This window comes from Pleuronectes platessa, chromosome 2 (genome assembly GCF_947347685.1).
Source record: "Pleuronectes platessa chromosome 2, fPlePla1.1, whole genome shotgun sequence".
Lineage (NCBI taxonomy): Eukaryota > Metazoa > Chordata > Actinopteri > Pleuronectiformes > Pleuronectidae > Pleuronectes > Pleuronectes platessa.
In genome coordinates this window covers 12,113,120-12,134,377 of record NC_070627.1, presented here as the reverse complement: position 1 = coordinate 12,134,377, position 21,258 = coordinate 12,113,120, and the positions used below count along the sequence as shown (strand labels likewise).

Genomic DNA, 21,258 nt, shown 5'->3' with positions numbered 1-21,258 from the left:
CTGCTGCTGGTCAATCTGACTGTGAGCATATCACAATATAAATCAAATTTAGGAATGACAATAAGAGTGGGTCTGGTTTTATAAGCGATGAAATGGGTTTAATTGTTTTTTAAGAAATCAAACTCTTTCTACGTTTAAAGAAAATCATCCAATATTTTTTCTGAAAAAACTGAACTTTTTCGATTCTAATTCAAACTTTCGATTCATGATATTGTTTTACCTCACTAGCTTTTTGTGTTTACTGATATTGTGTGTGACAATCTTACAGCCGTGTTGTAGTCGAAGCAGGTGGGCGGTCCTTTTCGATAACGCGCCACAGCCGGTTTTTCACATGGATTCTCCTCTTTAACTGGAAAGTGACTCAATTAAGGAACATTTCAAATCCCTTGAATCTCTTCCGCAGCGTTTCATCACTCGCCCACGCACCGACTCCTCCTGCAGGCCTACAGATGTAAATGACTGGTCATAATTCACATCCCTGTGATAAAAATAACCTTGAAATGACTGTGAAGCATCTGTGGTTACGCAGGTATGCTAATGAGGAGATAGAATCTAGTGATCTTCTTCTTCTTGTCTGCCAGCTGGTGTACAACATGATAAAAAAAAAAGGATACACTCCTCTTCCTCCTGGGACAGCTTCTTTATCTCACAGCTGTTCTTCTCAGGCAACTTCTCTGCCACCACAAACAGTAAGTTGGTGTTGTTTATCCTCTTGGCATGAATCAGCCTGCGGAGAGAGGGAGAGGGAGAAAGAGAGAGAGAGAGAGCGTGAGCGAGAGAGAGACACCTCTGTCAACAACCCCCTCCGTTCGCTCACATCACGCAACTCACTTACTAATGGATCAGTGATATTCATGAGACAGTCTTATAAGGCTCATTTAGCCAATGATGCGAGCGTTTCATTAAAGCTGAAACGTGTTCATCATCAGCTCCAATAAAAAGATCTATCTTTCTGAGACAGCACGATTCTTTGTTGTGTGTGTGTGTGTGTGTGTGTGTGTGTGTGTGTGTGTGTGTGTTTGTGGTTCAGACCTGGAGCAGTTGCCACAGTCCTGCAGGATGTTGTAGGAGCTGCTCAGATTACTTAAGTAGTACTGCGTCTGTCTCATTACACAACTCCGCTCTTTGGAATCGATTCCGTCTGCTTCCACCTCATCTGCAGCGTCACCAGAGCACAGAGACACACAACACAAGTCCCTTCAGCTGATATTTGTGTTTACTTAACCTTATAACACGGTTTCATTCTCCCTTCCCTTAGATAGTTTACATTTGGAGTTTTTGCCCTGAGGCTAAATTACATTCAATCTGATGACTTCACAATTGGTCTCCAAAATAAATCAAAAAAAACATTTTTGCACCTCCAAGACTATAATGACTTCAGAGTATAATTATTGAAAAGTGTAGCTGACAATAAACAATTAGATAAGTAAAATAAAAAATGCTGAACTAACATATATTGATCCAATACCGAGTTTGTACTGACCTGTGGCGAACCAACTGTGATAAGCCAGTCCGTATATAAACTGCTGGAATATGGACCTGTGGAGACATAACAATTTATAAATGCTAGATGTTGGCCTAGGAAAAGAAGCTACGAACTTTCCACACTAATTGTCTAACTGATGGAAGAGAAGGGAAGCACAACACTTTCAGCTCCGCTTCACTGACACAACCTCCTCTAGCTGAGCAGCAGGAGAGACACCGTGGAGCACCAGGTTTTTATAGCTGAACTATGACCAGGATGCATACTTTATATTTCTCTATGTGACACAATCTGATGTTCTCATATCAAAGATAATGAACTCAGGTCTTGCAGGTATTAAAAAAGGTCTTGCAGGTATTAAAACATGAGATTAATGCAGATGGGAGTTTAGCGTGAGGCTGCTGTATCTGCACAGAGGCCACGAATAATATATTTCTCGTAAGATGTATTGAAATATATAATTAGAGATGTTCTGATACGAGCAACGCCTCCAATACTGCTCAAAATGCTGGGTCGGGAATCAGTGAGTACGTGAATCTATGTTACGATCAGAAACCACATCTATAGGGTTTATTAAATTCACCCAGATTTCTGGTCTTGTAGAGTAATTTGGAAATATCCCACAAAATCCCACAGGTAAAACAGAAGCATTAACCATGTGCAAGACTTCCCAACACGAGCAATATGCTATACATCAATGATGGTGATGATCATTTCCATATGGGGTTAGTATCAAACAGCTGTTAAAATACGTAATTTTTTTAACACTCCCTATTATGAAATCAATACTATCGGCCGATGTGCAAACTTTAAGTATCGGAAAGACAAAAATGTTATCGGAACATCTCTAGTAATAATGTTCGTTAGGTATAAAAAGGATAGGTACAACACATGTGGACTGTGTGTTACTGTTGTTTTTATCACAGCTCAACAAATCTTACCATGCAGCTGCTGACGTCCACCAAGCCACGTTTACAAAATCGGCAATTGTCGGCTGCAGGAACAGGAGAAATGTGAACACACAAGTCAGAGCAACACATGCGTATTTCAATAGTCTCTATATACGTCCATCCATTAACTCTGTGCATCATCTTTTTCTTCTGCCTTCCTCATTTATTGCATCTTGTCCTTGCATCTAGTGCCGAGTTTCTGTTCTCACCACAAACACTCCTCTGGGTGCAGCTCCAGCTTCACTGTTGGGCATCCGTTCACACACAGACTGGTAGTCAAATGAACGCTTGCGGTTGTAGAAGGAATTGTTGTAGAGAGCGTGCATCAACTCAGGTTCCACCTCACTGAAGAACATCCCCACCTGTGGGAGGACAAGACACGCTGGTCATGTTCTGTGTAGAGATTAGAGTAAAGATGAAGTCGGTGTGAATATGGATTTAATAGCTTCACCTTGTTCCAGTCGTCCTTCTGATTGGACATGATCAGGAATGCACCGTCGTCTATTAAGTAACACAGGAGATCCTGCACACACAGGCGAAATGAGACTGATAACTGGAAGCACACGGGGACACAGGAAGCTCATTCAAAACATTGTCTGGGACACTTACCTCACTGTTGGCTTCACAGTCCATTTCACAGACCCTGTTTGGTCCACACTGAAGAGGAGGAAAAAAACAAGTCATTACTTTAATACTTTCATCCACACAGTTTATACTTTTTACGTAAGTTTGAATGTATTACCGTATTTGATCCTTGACGGTTGTCTGTGTGGTTACTGGCAAGAATCTTGAACTTGTCCGTCCAGGCTTCAAGGTCTAGTTTCACTCCGACCACTGATAGAAAGTAAAAGTTGGGAGAAGAGATTCAGTGAAAAAGGTTTAAAATACAAAAATATTTTAAAGAATTCTCTGCAGGGGTTCTTAGGAGGACCCCACTTGGCAAAAAGGGGTTCGGCAAGGTCACAGTGACTTTGACATTTGACCTCCAAATTCTAAATAGGTCATTGTTGGGTCCAAGTGAATGTTTGTGCCACATTTACATAAATTCCCTCAAGGTGTTTCTGAGATGATGCGTTCACAAAACCAAACACATGTTATGTAGGGTCACAGTGACCTCGACCTCTGACCACCAAATCCAATCTCTCCATCCTGGAGTCCATTTGAAAGTCAGTACCAAATTTGAAGATATTTCAACAGGGCGTTCTGGAGATATCGAGTTTGCATGGGACCAATGTGACAGACGCAAATATTTAGCTACTGGCTTAAAAAGATAAATACACACACAGGCCAAACAGAGGCATAGTATGGTGAGAAAAACAAACATCTACACTTTCCTGCGTAACCTTTTCTGTCACATCTGTCAGAATGAGAGGATTCTGTCTTTTCCTTCAGGGCTGAGCTCACCTGCAGGTTTGATGGTTTTTCCTCCTATCACGATCTCCACAGCTGTGCTGACCAGGACCCCTATGGTGTTGTTTTCTGGGTTCAGCTGCTCGTCCCTGGCTGAAGCAGCTAAGCAGAGACAGAGAGGGAAGAGGGGATCGTTTCCAAACAGAGAGCTTCTGAGTGAGATATATGACCTGGGAACAAGAGCATCATTCACCTGTTCGATAAGGCGCTCGGAAGATGTAGCCCTTGTTGTCGAGACTGCGGCGGTAATAGCTGGCATTAAACGGCTCGGGGTCTTCCTCCCAGGATTCTGAAGCCCTGAGATTTAAGAGCACAGACGCTGTGATGTGTAACTCACACGCTTCCTGCAGCCCTATGGGTTTGTGGAACAACATTTCTGGGTGCTGTGAGAGTGAGAGAGACATCAGAGCCACAAAGCAGCTGCAGTCACAGCCTCAATGAGGGGGGGGGGGGGGGGGGGGGGTCTTACTTGTTGGGAAACACTCTTGTTACTCCTCCATCAGTCGCAGCGAACACGGCAAGAAATCCATAGCTGCCCGCCAGTGAGGAGAGAAGAGACAGAGACAGGATTCAATATCTGAAGCTCATTCACAGTCCAAATCTGTAAGACTTCAAACAGTCGCCAAAAGCACGCACATCCAGACTCGATGAACACTCTGTGCTGGACTGAAGCTACGGAGAGAAGACGAGAAATGTCCCCGAGAACAATCTGAAACTCACGTGTTCAAGTCTTTGTTCTTCCAAACCTTCTCCACCAGCTGCCTGATGATGCCAGTGTCCAGAATCAGGTTATGAAGCAGCAAATTGTCACCTACATATAAACAGAACATTAGAAACTACATATTACACATTAAGATACAGATATCTCTTAACTTAATGCCAACAAATGCACTGAAAAGAATATTTTCCACTTCCACCTCCTGTCGGTGGCACTGAAGTCCATTTATTCCTTCTTAAGAAATAAGAGTCACCAATATTTTGTTTCTTTTGTCTTTTCTTCAACTTTGACGTGTTGTAGAACCTTTGTGCAAACTTGACTTCATGTGTGTGAAGAGAGATGAACTCACATTGTTTAGAGTCCGGGGTCACCTTCTCCATGAGAGCAATGAAGTTGAGCAGGAACTCAGTGTTGTTGTTGGACAGTTCCAGATCATTGCAGTACTCCCTGACAGAACACAGATAATCACACATCATCATCATTCACACTCTGCTTCTTTTCTCCTTGAGAATAAAGGGACACGTCGGTGAGGAAGCACGAAAACACTTTGCACGGTCCTATCATGTACAACATGCATGTGTTACACTAAAACACCTGTTTGTCATTGAAAAACCTGGACTGGGCTTCGGAGCAAAAGCACAGGCAGCACAATGAAGGAGTGATTTGATCAGAGTGCTTCAGACTTCAGCTAATGCTGGAGGAGATGAGGGTTTGATACAGGGTTTCTGCAGGTTTCAACAGCTAAAGACTTTTAAGACTATAATGAATGAATGTGCGACAGATACGAATAAGTCCCGGAATCACTTAACACTTCCCCATGAAGATTAGGCGAAGTAGCCAAAAAACCATAGTACTATTTTATTACATTTAAGACCTAGTACATAATATTGTAAATCCTTTAAGGATTTTTAAGATGTAAAATTCAGATTATTAAGTTTTAGATCCTGCGGAAACCCTGTGATAACATAACATCACATGCAACATCCCATTTTTTCTACACATTTTGTTGTCTATGATAATCCCTAAATGTATGTGTGTCATACAAACACGCAGCAACACAGCAGCAACATGCACAGCAGGTTTTTCTTCAGTACTTTATTGTAATGAGGGATAACTAAGGGGATAGAGTGGGTGAATTAAAAATCAAATAAAAAAGTCTATGATGAATTTCATATATTTTAAGAATTTGTCAAGGCATAAACGAAGAATGAATAGAACAACTTACACACATCACAACAAACACAAGTCAAGAAAACAGATGATAGGTACAAGATGCTGGAGGTGGAGTGGAAACGGAATGAAAGAAAGGGTCGACTGTGAGGACAAGACCGGAAAAGTGACGACCACCAATGACAGCGAGCGATCACACACACAGGGCTACCTGGGAGCAATGAACACATGTCCTTCAGACTCAAAACTGTTTGGCAGCAGTGATTCAAAATCTGCAACAGAAAGGGGGAAGGTTATCCGGGGGAAGCAGTGGGCGGAGCAGTGGGGAGTTGTGGGTAAACAGCAGCTGATCTTCAGAGGTGCGGGGACGCAGAAGGGAGTTTACCATAGCAACACTGAGGTATCATGGGAACACTAGCGTTAGCCAATATGGTGCCTAAAAATAGAACCTGACTCTCAATGGATGTCTGATTTTTTTTTTCTCACGAGCACTCACGTCTTATCTTTTTTCGTTTCACTTTGTCAACAGTTCCTGATTGGTTTGGTTTCAGGCTAACGGGTTTTTGGATTGTCTGAGAACTGACTTTACCAGAGCTGGTGGGTCAGGAAGCAAGTTCTCAGACAGTTTGTCCACTATGAGTGCTCTCAGATCAGGCAGGCATCAACATGGCCAACAGTTGCAGGGGGAGGTGGGTGAAGGTCCTGATGGAGGTGGTCACCCCTCAGACTGGCAGGGGCAGAGGGCTCAGAGAGACGCACAATCAGAGGAAGTGCACTGCATTGTGAAGGGCATGTGGAAGGGCAACTTCACGTCATCCGTCAAAAGGCAGAACACACAAAATATCAACCGCCATCGAGTCTGCGATGAATCCAGCATGTTATTCTTTTTTCATTATCTCGCGCCCAGGAAGCGGAGATGAATGGACTTTTAGAGCTTTTAGTGCCCAGGTAGTTTTCCGCCCACAATGCAGCGCACGTTCCAGGGTCCGGTTTATTGAGGGAAGTGTTGGGCCGTGCCCCTGGTGGTCTGAGGGGTGAGGAGGGAGGGACACAAGCTGATGGAGAGATGGGGAGTACAGAGGGAGGACACAGGAGCCGGATGCTGCGCCGGGCGGCTCCCTGACACCTGACGACACGGAGGGACCTGGCAGGACACAGCTCAGCCCTGTAGGGTCAGTCTGCCGGCTGCGACACCTCCACTTAAAGACGAGACACTTCATGACAATCAGCACAAAGTGAGTGTTTTTCTTAATCAAATACAGTTTAATATTACCAATACCAATAATTATATAGTTAATGACTGCAAGAAATACTTTACTGTAAAAAGCACGATATGCTGATTTATTTTTATAGCTTCGGTGTGGAACTAGAAATTATCATATTTGAGATTAATGTGTTTGACTTCCTACATTAAGAAAATGTGACAGCAAACAGTTAAATGTTATTACTGTATGTAGAGCTTAATGTGCTCAGAATGGATCGGGCTATTTGCACTATCAAGACAGAGTCTCTGAGAATTAGCAAATACATTTATGACCTATTGACACTGTAAGAAAAAGAGAGGGACAGGCAAGAGCGAAGGAGAAGAGCAAGAGAGAAAAAGGAGGTGAGAAAAAGAGAGGAATGAGGTGAAAGTGAAAGAAAGAGGGAAAGACACAACCCATTTGGAGCTGTCCACAGAGGGGAAAGGAGGGATGGACAAAAGACACGTCTTAACACAGAACATGAATATCTGTTGTCGTTGGCGTTTTTTAGTTCTGGAGCAGCAGGTAACGTGGGGGAGGAGGGTGAGGTTGAGGAGACTGGAGGAGCCATTGTGAGAGATGTGGGATCTGAACTGCAGCAAGAGGGTGAGGAGGGTGAAGAGGAAGAGGAGGAGGAATAAAGGGAGGAAGAATAGGGGGAGTAAAAAGAGGGAAAAGGGAGGAAAGAAGAGGGTCCTGAAGGCAAGACGGGCAGGAACAGAGGCAAGCAAGGCTGGGACAGGTGGGGGTGGGAGGGGAGGGCAGCAGGAAGGAGGTTCAGGACGAGAGGGGAGGGAAGGAGGAGGCAGCGGTGGGAAGTAGGAAGTAAACGTAGGGAGCGTGGACCAATATGGAGTATACTTGCCCTTGGTGAATGGCACTGTGTGGATCCATCAGAGAAGGAGTGAGCAAGAAAAAGAAACAGGGGATCGGGTGGGAAGGGGGGATCACAGACAATATTTTATTCAATTACTGTTTGAATAAAAATATTGTTTCTCTTGAAAGAAAGAAATTTAAGTCAAACAAGACGAGAGAGAAAAAAGAAATGAAGAGCAAACATCTTATTTGCAAGAGCAAACGAGAAAACGGAAGATCGATGGAAGAACGGAAAAACAGAACCAAAAACTGGGAAATCCAGGAAAGGAAAATAGTGAAGACAAAAACCAGTAACTGAGGGAAAACCATGGTGGAACACAAAATAAATAAATCAAATTAAGAAAAAAGGGGAGTAACAGGGAGAGAGACAACAAGTGTCCCCGTTCAGACCCACAAAAAAACCAAACTCCCACATCTGAGGAGCCCTTGTCCCGGGCCGTGTGGGAGTTCATCTACTGAATGATTCCAAAGCTGAGGAACATCGCACACAATCCAACAGAAATAAAAAAATAAAAAAATAAAAAAATAAAGCACACACATAACGGAAGGAAAACTCCCAAAAATCATAAAACTCATCATAAGGAGTGAAAAGCATGCGTGTTTTCACCGGTTTCCAGAACATCGAATACTTAGAACACAGACGCTTCAGAATCATTACTTTTGGTGGAGAAGAGGCGAGAGCATTTGGCAAAAAAAATAATAGCACAGAGGTCACCATTATTTTCACCTAAGTAACACAGTTAAACCACAGCTTTCACCTTTCTGTCCTTGAGTTCTTTTTTCTTCAGCCAGTGTGAAGAAAAAACATCACCATTTTTACAGCACAGCATGAAGACAGGAGGGGGACGGGGGGCAGTAGAGAGGAAGTCTGGGGGAAAGGGGGGGCACTTAGATATGTCCCTGCCTATCGGAGTTCTTAGAGAGAGAGGGAGGGGGGGGGGGGGGGGGGGGGGAGCTGGGCAGGCCAATCCGCTCAGACACTGCCTGTGATGATGTTGTAGACCCAGGACAAAGGACTGAGTAAGAACGCGAGGTCAGATTCGGGGGAGAGAGGAAGAGAGCGAGAGAAGAGAGAGAAGACGAAAAAAAGCGAATAAAAGAGAGAGACGGGGAGCGAAGGATGCTGGGTATTCCCGGGTACTTACACTGCACCTGGAGGATCTGGTCACTCAGGTTGGCCTTGATGTGGTTCTCACTGTATGTGGGCAGTACCAAACCTAGACTGAGGTGATGAGGCAGACGCAGAAAAATCAGGGACAGATTTTCAAAGAACATGGAAACTTAAGTCACCAGGGGCCCGAATCACACAGACAGAAAATGAGGATGTTAAAGTTCCTGCAGAAGACGGAGACGGCTGGTGTCTGTCTCTTGAGTGAAGCAGCTGCAACTGGAGCAAAGACTGTACAGCTGCTTTCAGACAGGCACTGAATCTCTGGACTCTCTCCGGACTTTTGTCCAGCCGGGCCGCTCGGGAAAGGAGCCGAATGCGAGAGCAGAGCGGGAGATCGGCCGCGCATGACAGTGGCAGTTGTACTTTGTAATACGTCATCGTGATCTACATATGCATTATGTTAGTATTCAGTCTACTGTCCAAACCGGAAGTCAAAGAGAGAAAATGTGGAAAAACCTGCCACATCTCTGAATCTGCAGATCAATTAAGCTAAAACAAAACCCAATGGGAGGATTCATTGGAAATCTGACTTTGACAGTATCAGGTTCAGACTCTCAGCTGTTATATAAAGATGATTTAGATTTAAAGAAGAGCTTTTAGAGTCTTAAACAGTATCATTCCTATATACGCCTGTATTTCCCTTTCAGATCAATATCAATAGAATTCTACAGAGAAAGCCTCATAAGGATTCAGCCATGACACGTCACGCTGTCAGCAGATGCAAAAAAAAAAAATAGAGTCGGGCATTTGTAGGACTATCGAATATCATAAACTATAATTTGCCACGCGTTGCCCGGAGGAAATGTCCTTACGATGTTTACCCAAATGTTCAACCAGGTTTGAGGTGAATAAACTCCGCAGTTAATTTGTGCTCGGAGGATTGTTGAGGATTTTTATGGGAGGAGGAAGATAAGCGATGCATTAACTTGGGTGATTTAGATGAATTGTTTCATGCAAATACAGGAGGCAAATGAGCAAGTCGCATTTGTTCATTAGGTTCGGTCTATTCCGAGTGTTGGTGTGATGGTGACGGGTTGATGAGTAACTGCTGCACAACATGTGAGACTTGTGATTAATGGAATAAATGTCACAGTTGGACTTCACTCACGGGCTCAGGCGGCACGAGCGTTTTGGTCTGAGGTCAGGTGGGGACGTCGGGTTTGAAACCTACCTGTAGTCTGTGCCCTCCACGGGCGTCCACGTGTACGTCCGCATGGCCTCGTCGATGTACCTCTGTCGGTCAAAGAGACAAAAAAAAAACACCGTCACACCCTCGGCACATGTGACCTCCCCTTCATCGGATGTGAACAGCACATCCTGAACGTGAAGCTGATTCAAATTCATCGGAACATCGTTCAGGAAGCTGCAGCTCAGGAATGTGATTGAGTCTCGTATTGATGACTTGCCTCATCAACCGACTTAATGAGCGTCTTGATTTTCTTTTGGCCTGATTTGCCATCAATCATCTGTCGGCGGATCTGAAACGTGAGCGAGAGGGAGAGAGAGAGAGAGAGAGAGAGAGAGTGAGAAGAAGGTGTACAAATACATGCAATTAAATAGAAAATGAAAAACAAATGAGACACACAAATTATTAAGTTATAAGTTTCTCCTTATGACGATTTTTCAAAGATATTATTGTACCTCCTCCTTGTTGTCGTCTTCCAGCTCTGCATCCAGAAAGTCCAGAGTGACGGGCTCCCTAAAGTTAATGATCTGAGAAGAGAGAGAGAGAGAGAGAGTGCCAGGGAAGATGGATGGAGGAGAAGTTTAACTTTGGTCAGGAGGAATAACTTCAGAGTGCAGCTTCAGAAGCAGAAGTGTCATGGATGCAGGGCGGGTGGGACCCGTTGGACCAACCTTGGGTCGCAGGTTGGGATGCAGCAGCACATAACCATTCGGGTCGATGGCATAGGTGTAACCGTTGGCTCCAAGCTGCACAGAAAATAAAGTTTAAGGAAATGTCTATACATCAATAAATCATGGATATGAAGTTTTATTGAGTGACGGTGCGTGCACAGCAAGCTCACTCTGTACGTCGGAGTCTTCCTCTTGATTTCGTTGATTGCGATATCTACTCCCATAACTCCCAGGATGAGCTGGTTCTGTGTGGTGAAACACATAAAGCATTTTATCCACGGCCCCTGCAGACATGGGAGAATCCCACAGCGCTGGTGGCTGCGCTGCCAGAACGCTAAGAACATCTCCGAGCCATCTTTGATTTATCCTCACTTTGTGTGCAATCTGATTAGTCCCTATTTGTTGGTCCATCTTACAGCGAGTGTGTTTGCAGCTGTGTCACTGCTTTAAGCCTGCGTGATAAGCTTAGAGTAAACACTTTGGTCATGGATACTGGAAGCTGGATGCGTGTGTGCTCTCAGCATGACAGAGGATATTACAGATGGGGGGGGTTGTCATGTCGGCTGTCACCTCAGGGGGAAGGTGTTGCCTAGAGGAGCTGCATCTGGGAGTCATTGCAAACGACTGGTGATGGTCAACGACATCAAAAACCACAGTATTAAACTGTAACTCTCCAACTGCTTCGATTCCTGTTTCTGAATAGTTCTACTTGTGTAGACAACCAGTTGAATGACAGTGAAAACTCACATGGTAAAAATAAAGGTGACGACTAAAGATTAATACAAAGCACGAGCTGGTGTGTGTTACATTGATTTTACCTGAGAGGTGACCACATCAGCAGTGAGGTTGAACACTGGCATGGTTCCAGTGATGACGAGGCCCAAACCCTGATGAAAAAGGAGAAATTAGATTAAAGTGTATTTACATATCGCTTAACACAAAAATATCTAATGGACAAACACACAAAGCTGTAAATAAATAAACTCAAATTCCTTCCCAGTAGAGCGCATACCTCCGCCAAGGCCCAACGGCCTCCATTCTGAAACCACATTGAAATTCACTGCATACCAAATTACTCAAATACTAAATCATGACTATTTTTTGGGATCAGGATCCATGAATTTTTCTAAGAAAAATCTGTCCCATGATCCGTACTTCAAACTCAACAGGTTCTTTTGTAACATATTGCAAATCCTTCCGCCAAGTTTTAGTGATAATCCGTCAAGCAGTCTTTTGCATTATCCTGCAAACCATCAAACAAACAAACCTGGATGAAAACATGTTCTTGGTGGAGGAAACAATTAAATAGACTCAAAAAGGTTATGACACCAAGATCATATGCTGCATTTCAGTAGAGTGAAAAAAGAATGAAAAACTAAATTAGTCCGCTGAAGAAATATTTGGGGAATCCTGGATCACTTAATTTAAAGGAATATTGTGATTAAGTAAAGCAATTTTTTAAATTGTATAATTCTCTCTCACCAGAGCGTCCTGGTAGACGTTGGTCCACTGCACCTGCTTGGCTCTGGTTCCAGCCAGCGCCATGGGACGGCCCAGCACGTCCAGGTACTCCTGCAGCAGCAAACACACACACACACACACACACAAAGATACGATGACACTCAATAAAAACCCATGATCAAACAAAGACGTTTACAGTGCTTGTTATGTACAGGCGGTAAAAAGCAGAGAGCTGGAAAAGCCACCCAGTGTTCATGTGTCATAAAACTATAAGACCCTGACTGGCCTCCTCTCTGTCACCACATAAACCAGTGGTCCTGCAGCAGCGGCCCCGACGAGCCATAAAGCCCCCGGTCCTGAGACACTCAAGGCAGTTTTTCATCATTATGAAGGAGCTATTAAAAACACATTAAGGGTGTCAGTGGCCTGACGCCCAAACAGGCCTCTCTCCCAGAGGCTCCTCTGTGCACGCTGGCCCAGTGAGAAGGTCCCGCAGCGAACGTGAAAGGAGGTGAGGGGGTTAATTCAACTAGAGATACATCACATCCACTTCATCCATTTGTTCTGAGGAGTCGCCTCGTTTAGCGATTGAGACGTTTTGCTCTGTAAACAACCTGTTGATCAGAAATCCATGAGATGACGCGTGATTGGTCCAATTCTTGTGTGAGTGACCTTGTGACATATGAAGCGAGCAAAGTGAATAATTTGCAGGGGGAAAAAAGCCTTCGAGGGAGCAAACGGCCACACTCAGTCCCGAGCGTTTTGTTGTTGTAAAGACCAGAGACAGGATAATTGCTCTCAAATCGAACCGACTGTGTATTTTTTCCTGCAAACATTTCACAAAAGCTAGAAATCTCCTCCTCCTCCTGTGTATCCTATTCACCAGATTTATGAAGCCAAATGTCTATATTTATGTATCATCAAAATATATTCAGATATAAAAACAGGGGGGGGGGGCGCTCTCGGTGTTAAACGTTAATTAAAAAAAAAAAATGCTGTTCTTACATGATGACATCCATTTTGCAGTGAAAAGGGAAAATGTCGTTGTAGATTTCTGACCCTTGTCACCTCCCTTTGTGTGTGTACCCTCGACACACAAAAGGGCCGCCCCCTGTGCGAGCGCACGGCGATTTCACTATTATGCTTTGGAGCGTTTGTTTTCCATCGCCTGAACAGTGAGGTGCTGACAGGCGTAACCCATTCTATTATTAGCTCAATAAAAGTCCGGTTTAACGCGCCACAGGGAGATATTCCATCAGGACAATGACAGCCAGACCTTTTCACGGGATATAGGGGGAAATTTTCCGCCTGGCTAGAACAATCTAGGAAACATAAAAAGTCAGCAACCGCAGATGACTGGTCCAGAGGAGCCGGAGCCGCACAGACCCCGGCAGCTTCCCTGCGTGTTGATTAAACGCTACTGTCTCCCCGGGGAAGTGTAACAGCCACAACTACAGACAGTACCCTGTACAGACAAAACCTCCTAACTAATGCCTGGACTGGTTATTGTGGCTCCACTGAGATGAATTATAGAGAATCCAGTACGGATGAAATAAGTCACAAAAAAAAACAAAAACACGAGAAAACACAAAATATTTATGACCACTCCTAGTTTCAAAGCCATTCCACTCTTCCCACATAGCTGCATGACTCAGGACAACATTAATAACAACATTTTCCTGCCGTCTGTAGTCCATCCATTATTTGAATGTTGTCATCTTAGTCGAGTGAGACCGTGTGATGAGTGTGTGCGAGGCTGAAGGGCCGAGGACGAATAAATAAACCACGTGTTTTCTGTGCCTACACACGTGCACACACAGGCACACACACGCACACACACACACAGAGGTGCTGCAGTCACCCACCTTCAGAAAACCTATTAGAGTAAAGTGGCAGTTCTCAGAATATAAATATGCCAGAGTTAATGGAACAGCTGACAGTCTATTCTGGGCCCTGATCGCTCACGGGGGCTGCGAGCGGGGTGGGGGGGTGGGCGGGGGGGTTCGGGTGGTTGGGGGCTAGGGACCGGTGGGATGAGAGAGGGGTGTGTGCAGTAGCCCCTCCCCCTCCCACCACCTTCCAGCAACTGAGTCAATTTCTACAGCTGGAATGAGGTTATCCCAAGGGCCTCTCGACAGCCCCTGGTGCCTTGAGCGAATGTAGAGAGGGAGGGGGGGGTGGAAGGGCCCAGGGTGTGTGACGAACCAGAGGTGTGTGTCTGATGGACGAAGAGAGAAAGAGATCTGAAAGCTTCCAAAAACACATTTCTTATAGAAAAGACCACAACCACGTTTGTTATCCCCGGATCTCCACCTCGGTCCCCTCCTGTCTTCAGTCACACAGCTGCGCCTCCCTCTGCCTCTGTTGTGCTGCACTTATAGATATCTACCATCTGAGTAATTATCATCACAAGCAGCCACGAAGGAAGAATAGACTCTTGCTTGAAACAGATGCTTTTGTGGATTCATACAGGTGCGTTCAGCCGAGCCGACAGAGACTCCAGACATCTCACCTGGGTGTTGATTCGGATGGCTCCAATGGATGGAATTTCAAAGTAGTATCCTGAAAATAAAGGAAAGAAAAAGAGGATCAATACTCTTCCCAACAGAAAGTTTGTGTCCCATGCTCCTTCCCGATGGATTCACATTTTTTAAGAGTTTCACAGTCACATCGAGTGCAGCAGCGATCCATTTTCAGATTGGAGTCTAATCTCTCCACTGGTATTAGGTGCATGCAGCGCTATCATTTCCGGCTGATGATGCAGAGTCACACAGGCATGATGGAGCCTGTGGCCATTGACCTCTCCCCACACTCGTGGTGGAGCTGCAGGATGTAAACGTGGCGGCTCCTTGGGAGCACGGAGCCCCAGGCGCTGCCGCCGCTGCTTAGGAGTGGAGGAGAGTGACCGCCTGGGTCAATAACCACGCCGCTCCCCGTGCTATTAAAGCCATGAGTGTTTATACAAAGAGCCGTGAAATGGAGACAGCATCCCCGGAATGTTAAAAGGCAAAGATGGCTCATGCACTTTGCAGCAGCGGTTTGCATCGAGATTTGCCTCCTCTGTATCCATCATTTGCATATGCGAGCATGAGGACGTTATACACTCACACACACACACACACTGACACACACACACACTGACACACACACACACACACACACACACACACACACACACACACACACACACACACACAGTCACAGGGTGCAGCTATTTGCTATAGTTCACCTCGGAGCAGCAGTTTGTCACAGAGCTGTTGGCTGTGTGCCATACAGGGGTGTCATGTGTGATAGTAGGGCGCAGCTCGGCGAGAGGTGGAGAGAGGAGAATGTGGGCAGACACTAAAGAGGGAGGATGTAATGTGGAGCTCATCTGTGCTGCGACGGGGATCTGCTGCGAGAGGAGCAATTATGATTTGAATCAATAACCTATTTTCCCCCGTGAAACTCATTTACATAAAGCTTCGGCACCGTTAGAAGTCAGTTTCCCTCAAATGTCGTCCTCAGATTGGTGTCAGATGAGTCTGGTTTGGCAAATACATGGGGACCGAGGGAGAGGGTCAGGGGCGGCACGGTGGTGCATCGGTATGGCACTGATCCAAACTCCTGGTTCGCTCGGGGTCTTCCTGCGTGGAGTTTGCGTGTTCTCCCCGTGTCTGCGTGGGTTTCCTCCCATTACAACGGCTTCCTCCCACAGACCAGAGACAAGCAGATTGGGGATCAGTTTAATCAGAAACTCTGAATTGTCCGTGGGTGTGAATATGAGAGGGAAGGGTTGTTGTCATATCATAGCAGATCTCTCAGTGGGCGAGGTGACCCTTTCAGCCACGTGCTCTGCAGTAGCTGTGTGTTACTGTGTGTAGCCGCTCAGCATCACCCATTGATGGTTTGCAGGCGATGCCTTTAAGCAACTTTAGGAACGTATCAATGTTTAAGGAAACATCTGTAACTGGTGAAAAGTACAGTAAATATCTGGATTCATTAGAGCCGTAACAACCAAAGCACGATCTTCACGTATGGCCATTGAATCTTTATTAAAAAGGTAATTTCAATATCATCTACTTTTATGTTTTATATGACTGTGGGTAAAGCAAGATTAATGGCTTGAACCATTTAATAATAAAAGGCTGATTTGGTAATTTAGGATCAACACTATTAATTTTGTTCCCATCTGTCTGACAGAGGTAATGTGTGTCCCTATGTTCATACTTATTAAGATTAAAAACATTCAAAGCACAAAGGCTGGCATTTCTATAAGCAACACAGCTACAACTAATACAATTAAATTCAATATACGATGTGTGAATGATCAAGTATTGATAATGGTCAATAAAATTGGTGGCACAGAGGCGCTGGGGGGCCCTCAAATCAAATTCTGTTTAGGGCCCCATGAAGGCTAAGGCCGGCTCTGGTTGTTATCTCTTCATGTCGGTCCTGTGATTCGCTGGTGGTCTGTTCAGGGTGTAAACCACCTCTCCTCCTATTTCATCTGGGACTGAGAGGATAAGCGGTACAGATAATGAATGAATGGATGGATGGTGTCATCCAAATAATTAGACTATAAGATATACTGTATATAATTAGATATGTTGATCATGTTTATCTTTTAAACTGGATTGGGGTAATGTCCTGCATTAATCATTCTCATTTACAGTCAGTACGTGTATTATAATCATGCAGTGTTAAGTGTGAGTGAGTCTTTTCTTACTAGGTAGACCAGCTACTTTCACCTCATATTCACTTTGACTGGTTTGAGACAACGAATAAACCATGAAGCATTTACGTAATAAACTTATCTCATCTCATGGTGTAACTGATAGGTTTGAGGATTTTACTTCTAATGCGGCAGGCCGTCTTGAATTTTTGCAATATGTTATATTTTTCCTCCAGCTATGGATTAAAGGCAGCACTTTTGTGGGAGAATTAGGATCACCAATGCAGTAGATCACATTTTATCCTCCATTTCACCAGTTCTCTTCCTCCTTTTTGGAAGATAACGCTCCTCTCTGTTTTGGATTTTGTTACAACGCCTCGTAGCGTGGATAAATGGCTTCATTGTCCTCAGAGTCAAAGAGAAGTTACTTTCTTCTTAAGGCGGGCTTGCGGCTCGAGAGAGACAACAGCTTGCATCTCCGAGTGGCCCAGTTGTGCGTCTGCGTGTGAGTCTTTGTGTGTACTTCTGCCTTTTGTCAAATATGTATGTCACGGGTGAAGGGTTAGGGCCTGTTGAAGTGTCAGGGAGCTGGCTCTGTTGGAGTGAGATACCAAAGAGTAATAAGTATTGAAGATGTGAGAGGACAGCTCCATTGAGGCTGGTGTGTCAACACTATTGTCTTCTGCTGGCATAGTCTTTAGTAGCCTGGTAATCACTACAGTCGCGAACAGTGGAGAGCATGTTGGCACAGAGGCGTAATCCTGGACTTTCCCCCGCCTGACGGGGAGATGGCACGGTAATCATCCCGCTACCAGACTCCTCCTGCTAATTAATAACAACTTCTGGGGAGATACTTCTGAAGCACTTGGCTCCAATGGCAATAAGCTAATCAGCGGCAGGGGTTTGGCCAGGGCTTCACACAGACAGCTACAGGCCTGGTAAAGGAGCCGCTTCGGATGAACCGTAACACAGAGGAACCAAATTAAATCAAACCACAAAAGAGAGAAAGAGGAGAAGCGGGTTGTGAATTGAAAAGTGGCGGCGTTCAAATCTGAGCACAACAGCCACAACGGTGTGACTGAGGTCGGGCTAAAACGGGCTGAGTCAAGAGGAGATTCATGCGGAGAGTGGAGCTAACAGGAGGAGCTGCTGAGTCATGTGAGTTGTCGGGCTGTCGGTCGGAGGCAGGCGAGCTGCTCGTTGGGTTATTTCTGGGACTGTAGTGGCTTTAGATGAAGGAAACATTTATTTGATCATCACACGCACAAAGAAAGACATGTTGATAAATCTTAGTGATGATGTGTTTCCAAATGCAAGTTGCAATATTTTGCTCTAACCTCCACCAAGAAAACCAATGTTTTAACCACTATCCATTTGGTTTGTTGGTTGTCAGAAGGATTACGTGAAAACTACTGAACGGATTTCAACGAAACTTGGATGGATGGGACAGTTTTCTAGGGATCATGGTTCAAGATGAAAAAATATCACACATATGTAAGGGACTGATATCGATGAGTGTCTGAACTTTGGTGCAGCTAAATGAGTTTAAAGGGACTGTTGGGCCTTGGTGGAGGTACATGCTCTATTGAGTGCCAACCTAGTTTTTTTTAATTTACTTCCTGGTTGAAAGTTTTAATTTCTTGACCTGGATGTCATCTGAATGATATTTTTCTTGTTCCACCTGTCCCTTAAACTACAGAGAGTAGCCTTGTCACAGACAAACTTTTGTAGGGGCCCTACATTGTGCTTGAATTTTAGATTAGGCATTCACTAGAATACAACAGGTGAAGGAAAGTCTCTTCTACAAACACATTCATTTAATATCACCGACTATAAATCACCACTTCATTATTCAAAAACAAATTATATCAAGTATTATGGAAAAAGTTTCCATCTTATTTATTTTATTGATACTTGTTTGTGCTTTAACTTGTTTTATATTTGATTTCACAGTTTGTGAAACAACTGATCCTTACAGAAGGCCCGCAGAGATTGAGCTTCCACTTTCGAATTGTTTTCATCGTTTACATCGAAGATGTAAAACACAATAAAAGGACGAATTTAAAAAAAGAAAATACATATTTATCCATCTATAAAATCACTCCTTTGCCTCTTAGGTCTCTTAAATATTTTGCAATCGAACGTGCCGCACCAGAAACATTTTATTCCCTCACCTTTATTGGCACAGGCGATCCACTGCAGAGGCGTGACGTCATAATTATGTTGGCCAACAGAGAAGGTGAACACACGAACCTGGATGGAGAAAAAGACGAGATACATTATTGTAAGAAATGGTAAAATAGTACAGATAATATCAAATGAGCCCCAAAAATCAAAGTTCCGAAAGAGCCAAGAGCAAAACCTCCCCCTGCAACCCTGCTTCTGGACAACAACAATTGTTGTCAAGTCACAAAACTGCCTCCATCTCAACACTGTAGTGAGAGAGTTGTCAAACTGCAGATTATTCCTATATGACAGCAGCCGTCACAAGGGAGTTCGATGGTAAACCTAGATCAGAATAAATACTGGTGGTGCTGGGAGGAATGTGACGGGGGGACTGGGGGGATGAGAATAAGACAAGACGGGAACAAAAAGACACAAACTCTGTTTCTGTTGGTTTAAATTTTAGAGGCTCTGATGATAGAGTGGCTAATTAGTCAGCAGGTCAGAGCTGTTAACACCAGCAGCTAAACAACAAAAAAGACAGAGGACGAGAGAGAGAGAGGGGAAGGGAAACAGACTGAGAGAGAGAGAGAGAGAGCCAGGGTTGAAGAGTAAAGAGATGGAAAAGCCTGAATCAGAGGAGCCAAAATGGAAGTGAAGAAAGCTTGGAGAGGGTGCTCAGATGCACAGATTGGAGAGCTTGGCATGTCTGACAGCCTAACTCACACAACTGCCTGTGCTATAATGAGACAATGTCAGCTGGAGACGGAGTGGGAGACGGGGGGGGGGGGGAGGCGGGGAGAACAGGGCCGTGCGAACACAGTCTCTGGACATGCACGATCTCCTGGGCTGGCAGAGCAGGAAGTAGAAGAAGAATAGATAACAGCCTCGTGGGGACAGGCTCACCGTTTTGTTGGGCCAGTTGTACTTCTCAAAGATGTCCTGTGCACGATCCTCCCCGCCATCTGTAAACATCATTATCATCTTATTGCAGGTGGCCCTCGGGGCGCTGCTCTCCTGTGGCACACGGGGAGAGAGGAGAGGGAGGAGGGAGAGAGGAGAGGGAGGAGGGAGAGAAGAAGGGAGACAGGTGAGGGCGGCTGGAACATCATTCAGAACAGTGCTACACTAAATGTGTCAAAGAATAAAAGAGAAGGTTTACACAACATAAAATATTACATATTGCACATTCACAAGTCATTTTTATCCATCCATTGTCTAAACTGTTTATCATTGGAGGGTTGCTGGGGGAGCTACAGCCAATCCCATTGAGCAAAAGGTGGTGTATACCCCTGACGGGTCGCCAGTCCTTCACAGGACTGACATACTGGCAATTTAGAGTCGCCAGTCAAACTAAGCTGCATGTCTTTTGACTCTGGGAGGAAGCCTGAGAATCTGGATGAGAGCCACACGGACCCAGATATATATATGTATACATAAAACAAAATAATATGAACTCTTATAATAATAAAGAAATGTAATGAAGGTTTGATATTCTGCTGTTTAACCATAAACTTAACATAAAATAATTTCTATGTTAAATATCAACATTAACTTCTTCTATGTATTGTTTACTGGGTGAAATAAAAGATTTAATATCGATGCATATCAGCAAACAAACGCAGTCTGTGAAAAGCTCATATCAACTGATTTATCGGTCGGGTTCTACTCCTCTCTCAGTTTTTACTCTTGACTATTCATTAACGTTTACATATTTCCCTCCTGGAACTCGTGCGCTTGCTCATATTGTGAGTTTACCATTATCATTAGGATTTTTTGAATTTCATTTGAAGCACACAGCGCAACATTATTGTAGCGTTAAATTTGATTGTGTCAGGAGCACTTTCACCAGCATGTCAGCACTACATGCACGTAGCCCGGGACCAGCTTTTAGCATTCAGCTTTGATGCCCGCACCCCCGCCTGCCTGCACAGCAGCTGCCATTGATATGCAGGCCAGCGGCATGTCAATCTGACAAGATTCTAATAAAGATAAATAATATTGCTACAATTACACATTTTTATTGTGCTTCTGCCACAAATCACAGGAGTGAGTCGGCCACGGACAGTGATTAAAGGGGCCTTTTTTATTTCTCATTCTG

General features: G+C 44.4%; 1 protein-coding gene across 2 annotated transcripts in view; it reads right to left on the bottom strand.

Annotated features, from left to right (window-relative positions):
* cacna2d2a (calcium channel, voltage-dependent, alpha 2/delta subunit 2a) overlaps window positions 1-21,258 on the bottom strand; it is a 145,302-nt gene that overhangs the window by 4,242 nt on the left and 119,802 nt on the right. For both annotated transcript variants that reach the window (XM_053433352.1, XM_053433360.1), the window contains 26 exons: window positions 20,064-20,174; window positions 19,169-19,247; window positions 14,853-14,902; window positions 12,362-12,451; window positions 11,698-11,766; window positions 11,050-11,124; window positions 10,880-10,954; window positions 10,664-10,735; window positions 10,429-10,500; window positions 10,194-10,255; window positions 8,997-9,073; window positions 5,943-6,003; window positions 4,911-5,008; window positions 4,564-4,654; window positions 4,313-4,375; window positions 4,037-4,140; window positions 3,838-3,945; window positions 3,176-3,267; window positions 3,043-3,090; window positions 2,885-2,956; window positions 2,643-2,795; window positions 2,425-2,477; window positions 1,484-1,539; window positions 1,033-1,156; window positions 615-727; window positions 267-349 (listed from right to left, as the gene is read on the bottom strand). In XM_053433352.1, the coding sequence (XP_053289327.1) occupies window positions 267-349; window positions 615-727; window positions 1,033-1,156; window positions 1,484-1,539; window positions 2,425-2,477; window positions 2,643-2,795; window positions 2,885-2,956; window positions 3,043-3,090; window positions 3,176-3,267; window positions 3,838-3,945; window positions 4,037-4,140; window positions 4,313-4,375; window positions 4,564-4,654; window positions 4,911-5,008; window positions 5,943-6,003; window positions 8,997-9,073; window positions 10,194-10,255; window positions 10,429-10,500; window positions 10,664-10,735; window positions 10,880-10,954; window positions 11,050-11,124; window positions 11,698-11,766; window positions 12,362-12,451; window positions 14,853-14,902; window positions 19,169-19,247; window positions 20,064-20,174 (2,151 nt within the window). The remainder of the gene's footprint in view (window positions 1-266; window positions 350-614; window positions 728-1,032; window positions 1,157-1,483; window positions 1,540-2,424; window positions 2,478-2,642; window positions 2,796-2,884; window positions 2,957-3,042; window positions 3,091-3,175; window positions 3,268-3,837; window positions 3,946-4,036; window positions 4,141-4,312; window positions 4,376-4,563; window positions 4,655-4,910; window positions 5,009-5,942; window positions 6,004-8,996; window positions 9,074-10,193; window positions 10,256-10,428; window positions 10,501-10,663; window positions 10,736-10,879; window positions 10,955-11,049; window positions 11,125-11,697; window positions 11,767-12,361; window positions 12,452-14,852; window positions 14,903-19,168; window positions 19,248-20,063; window positions 20,175-21,258) is intronic.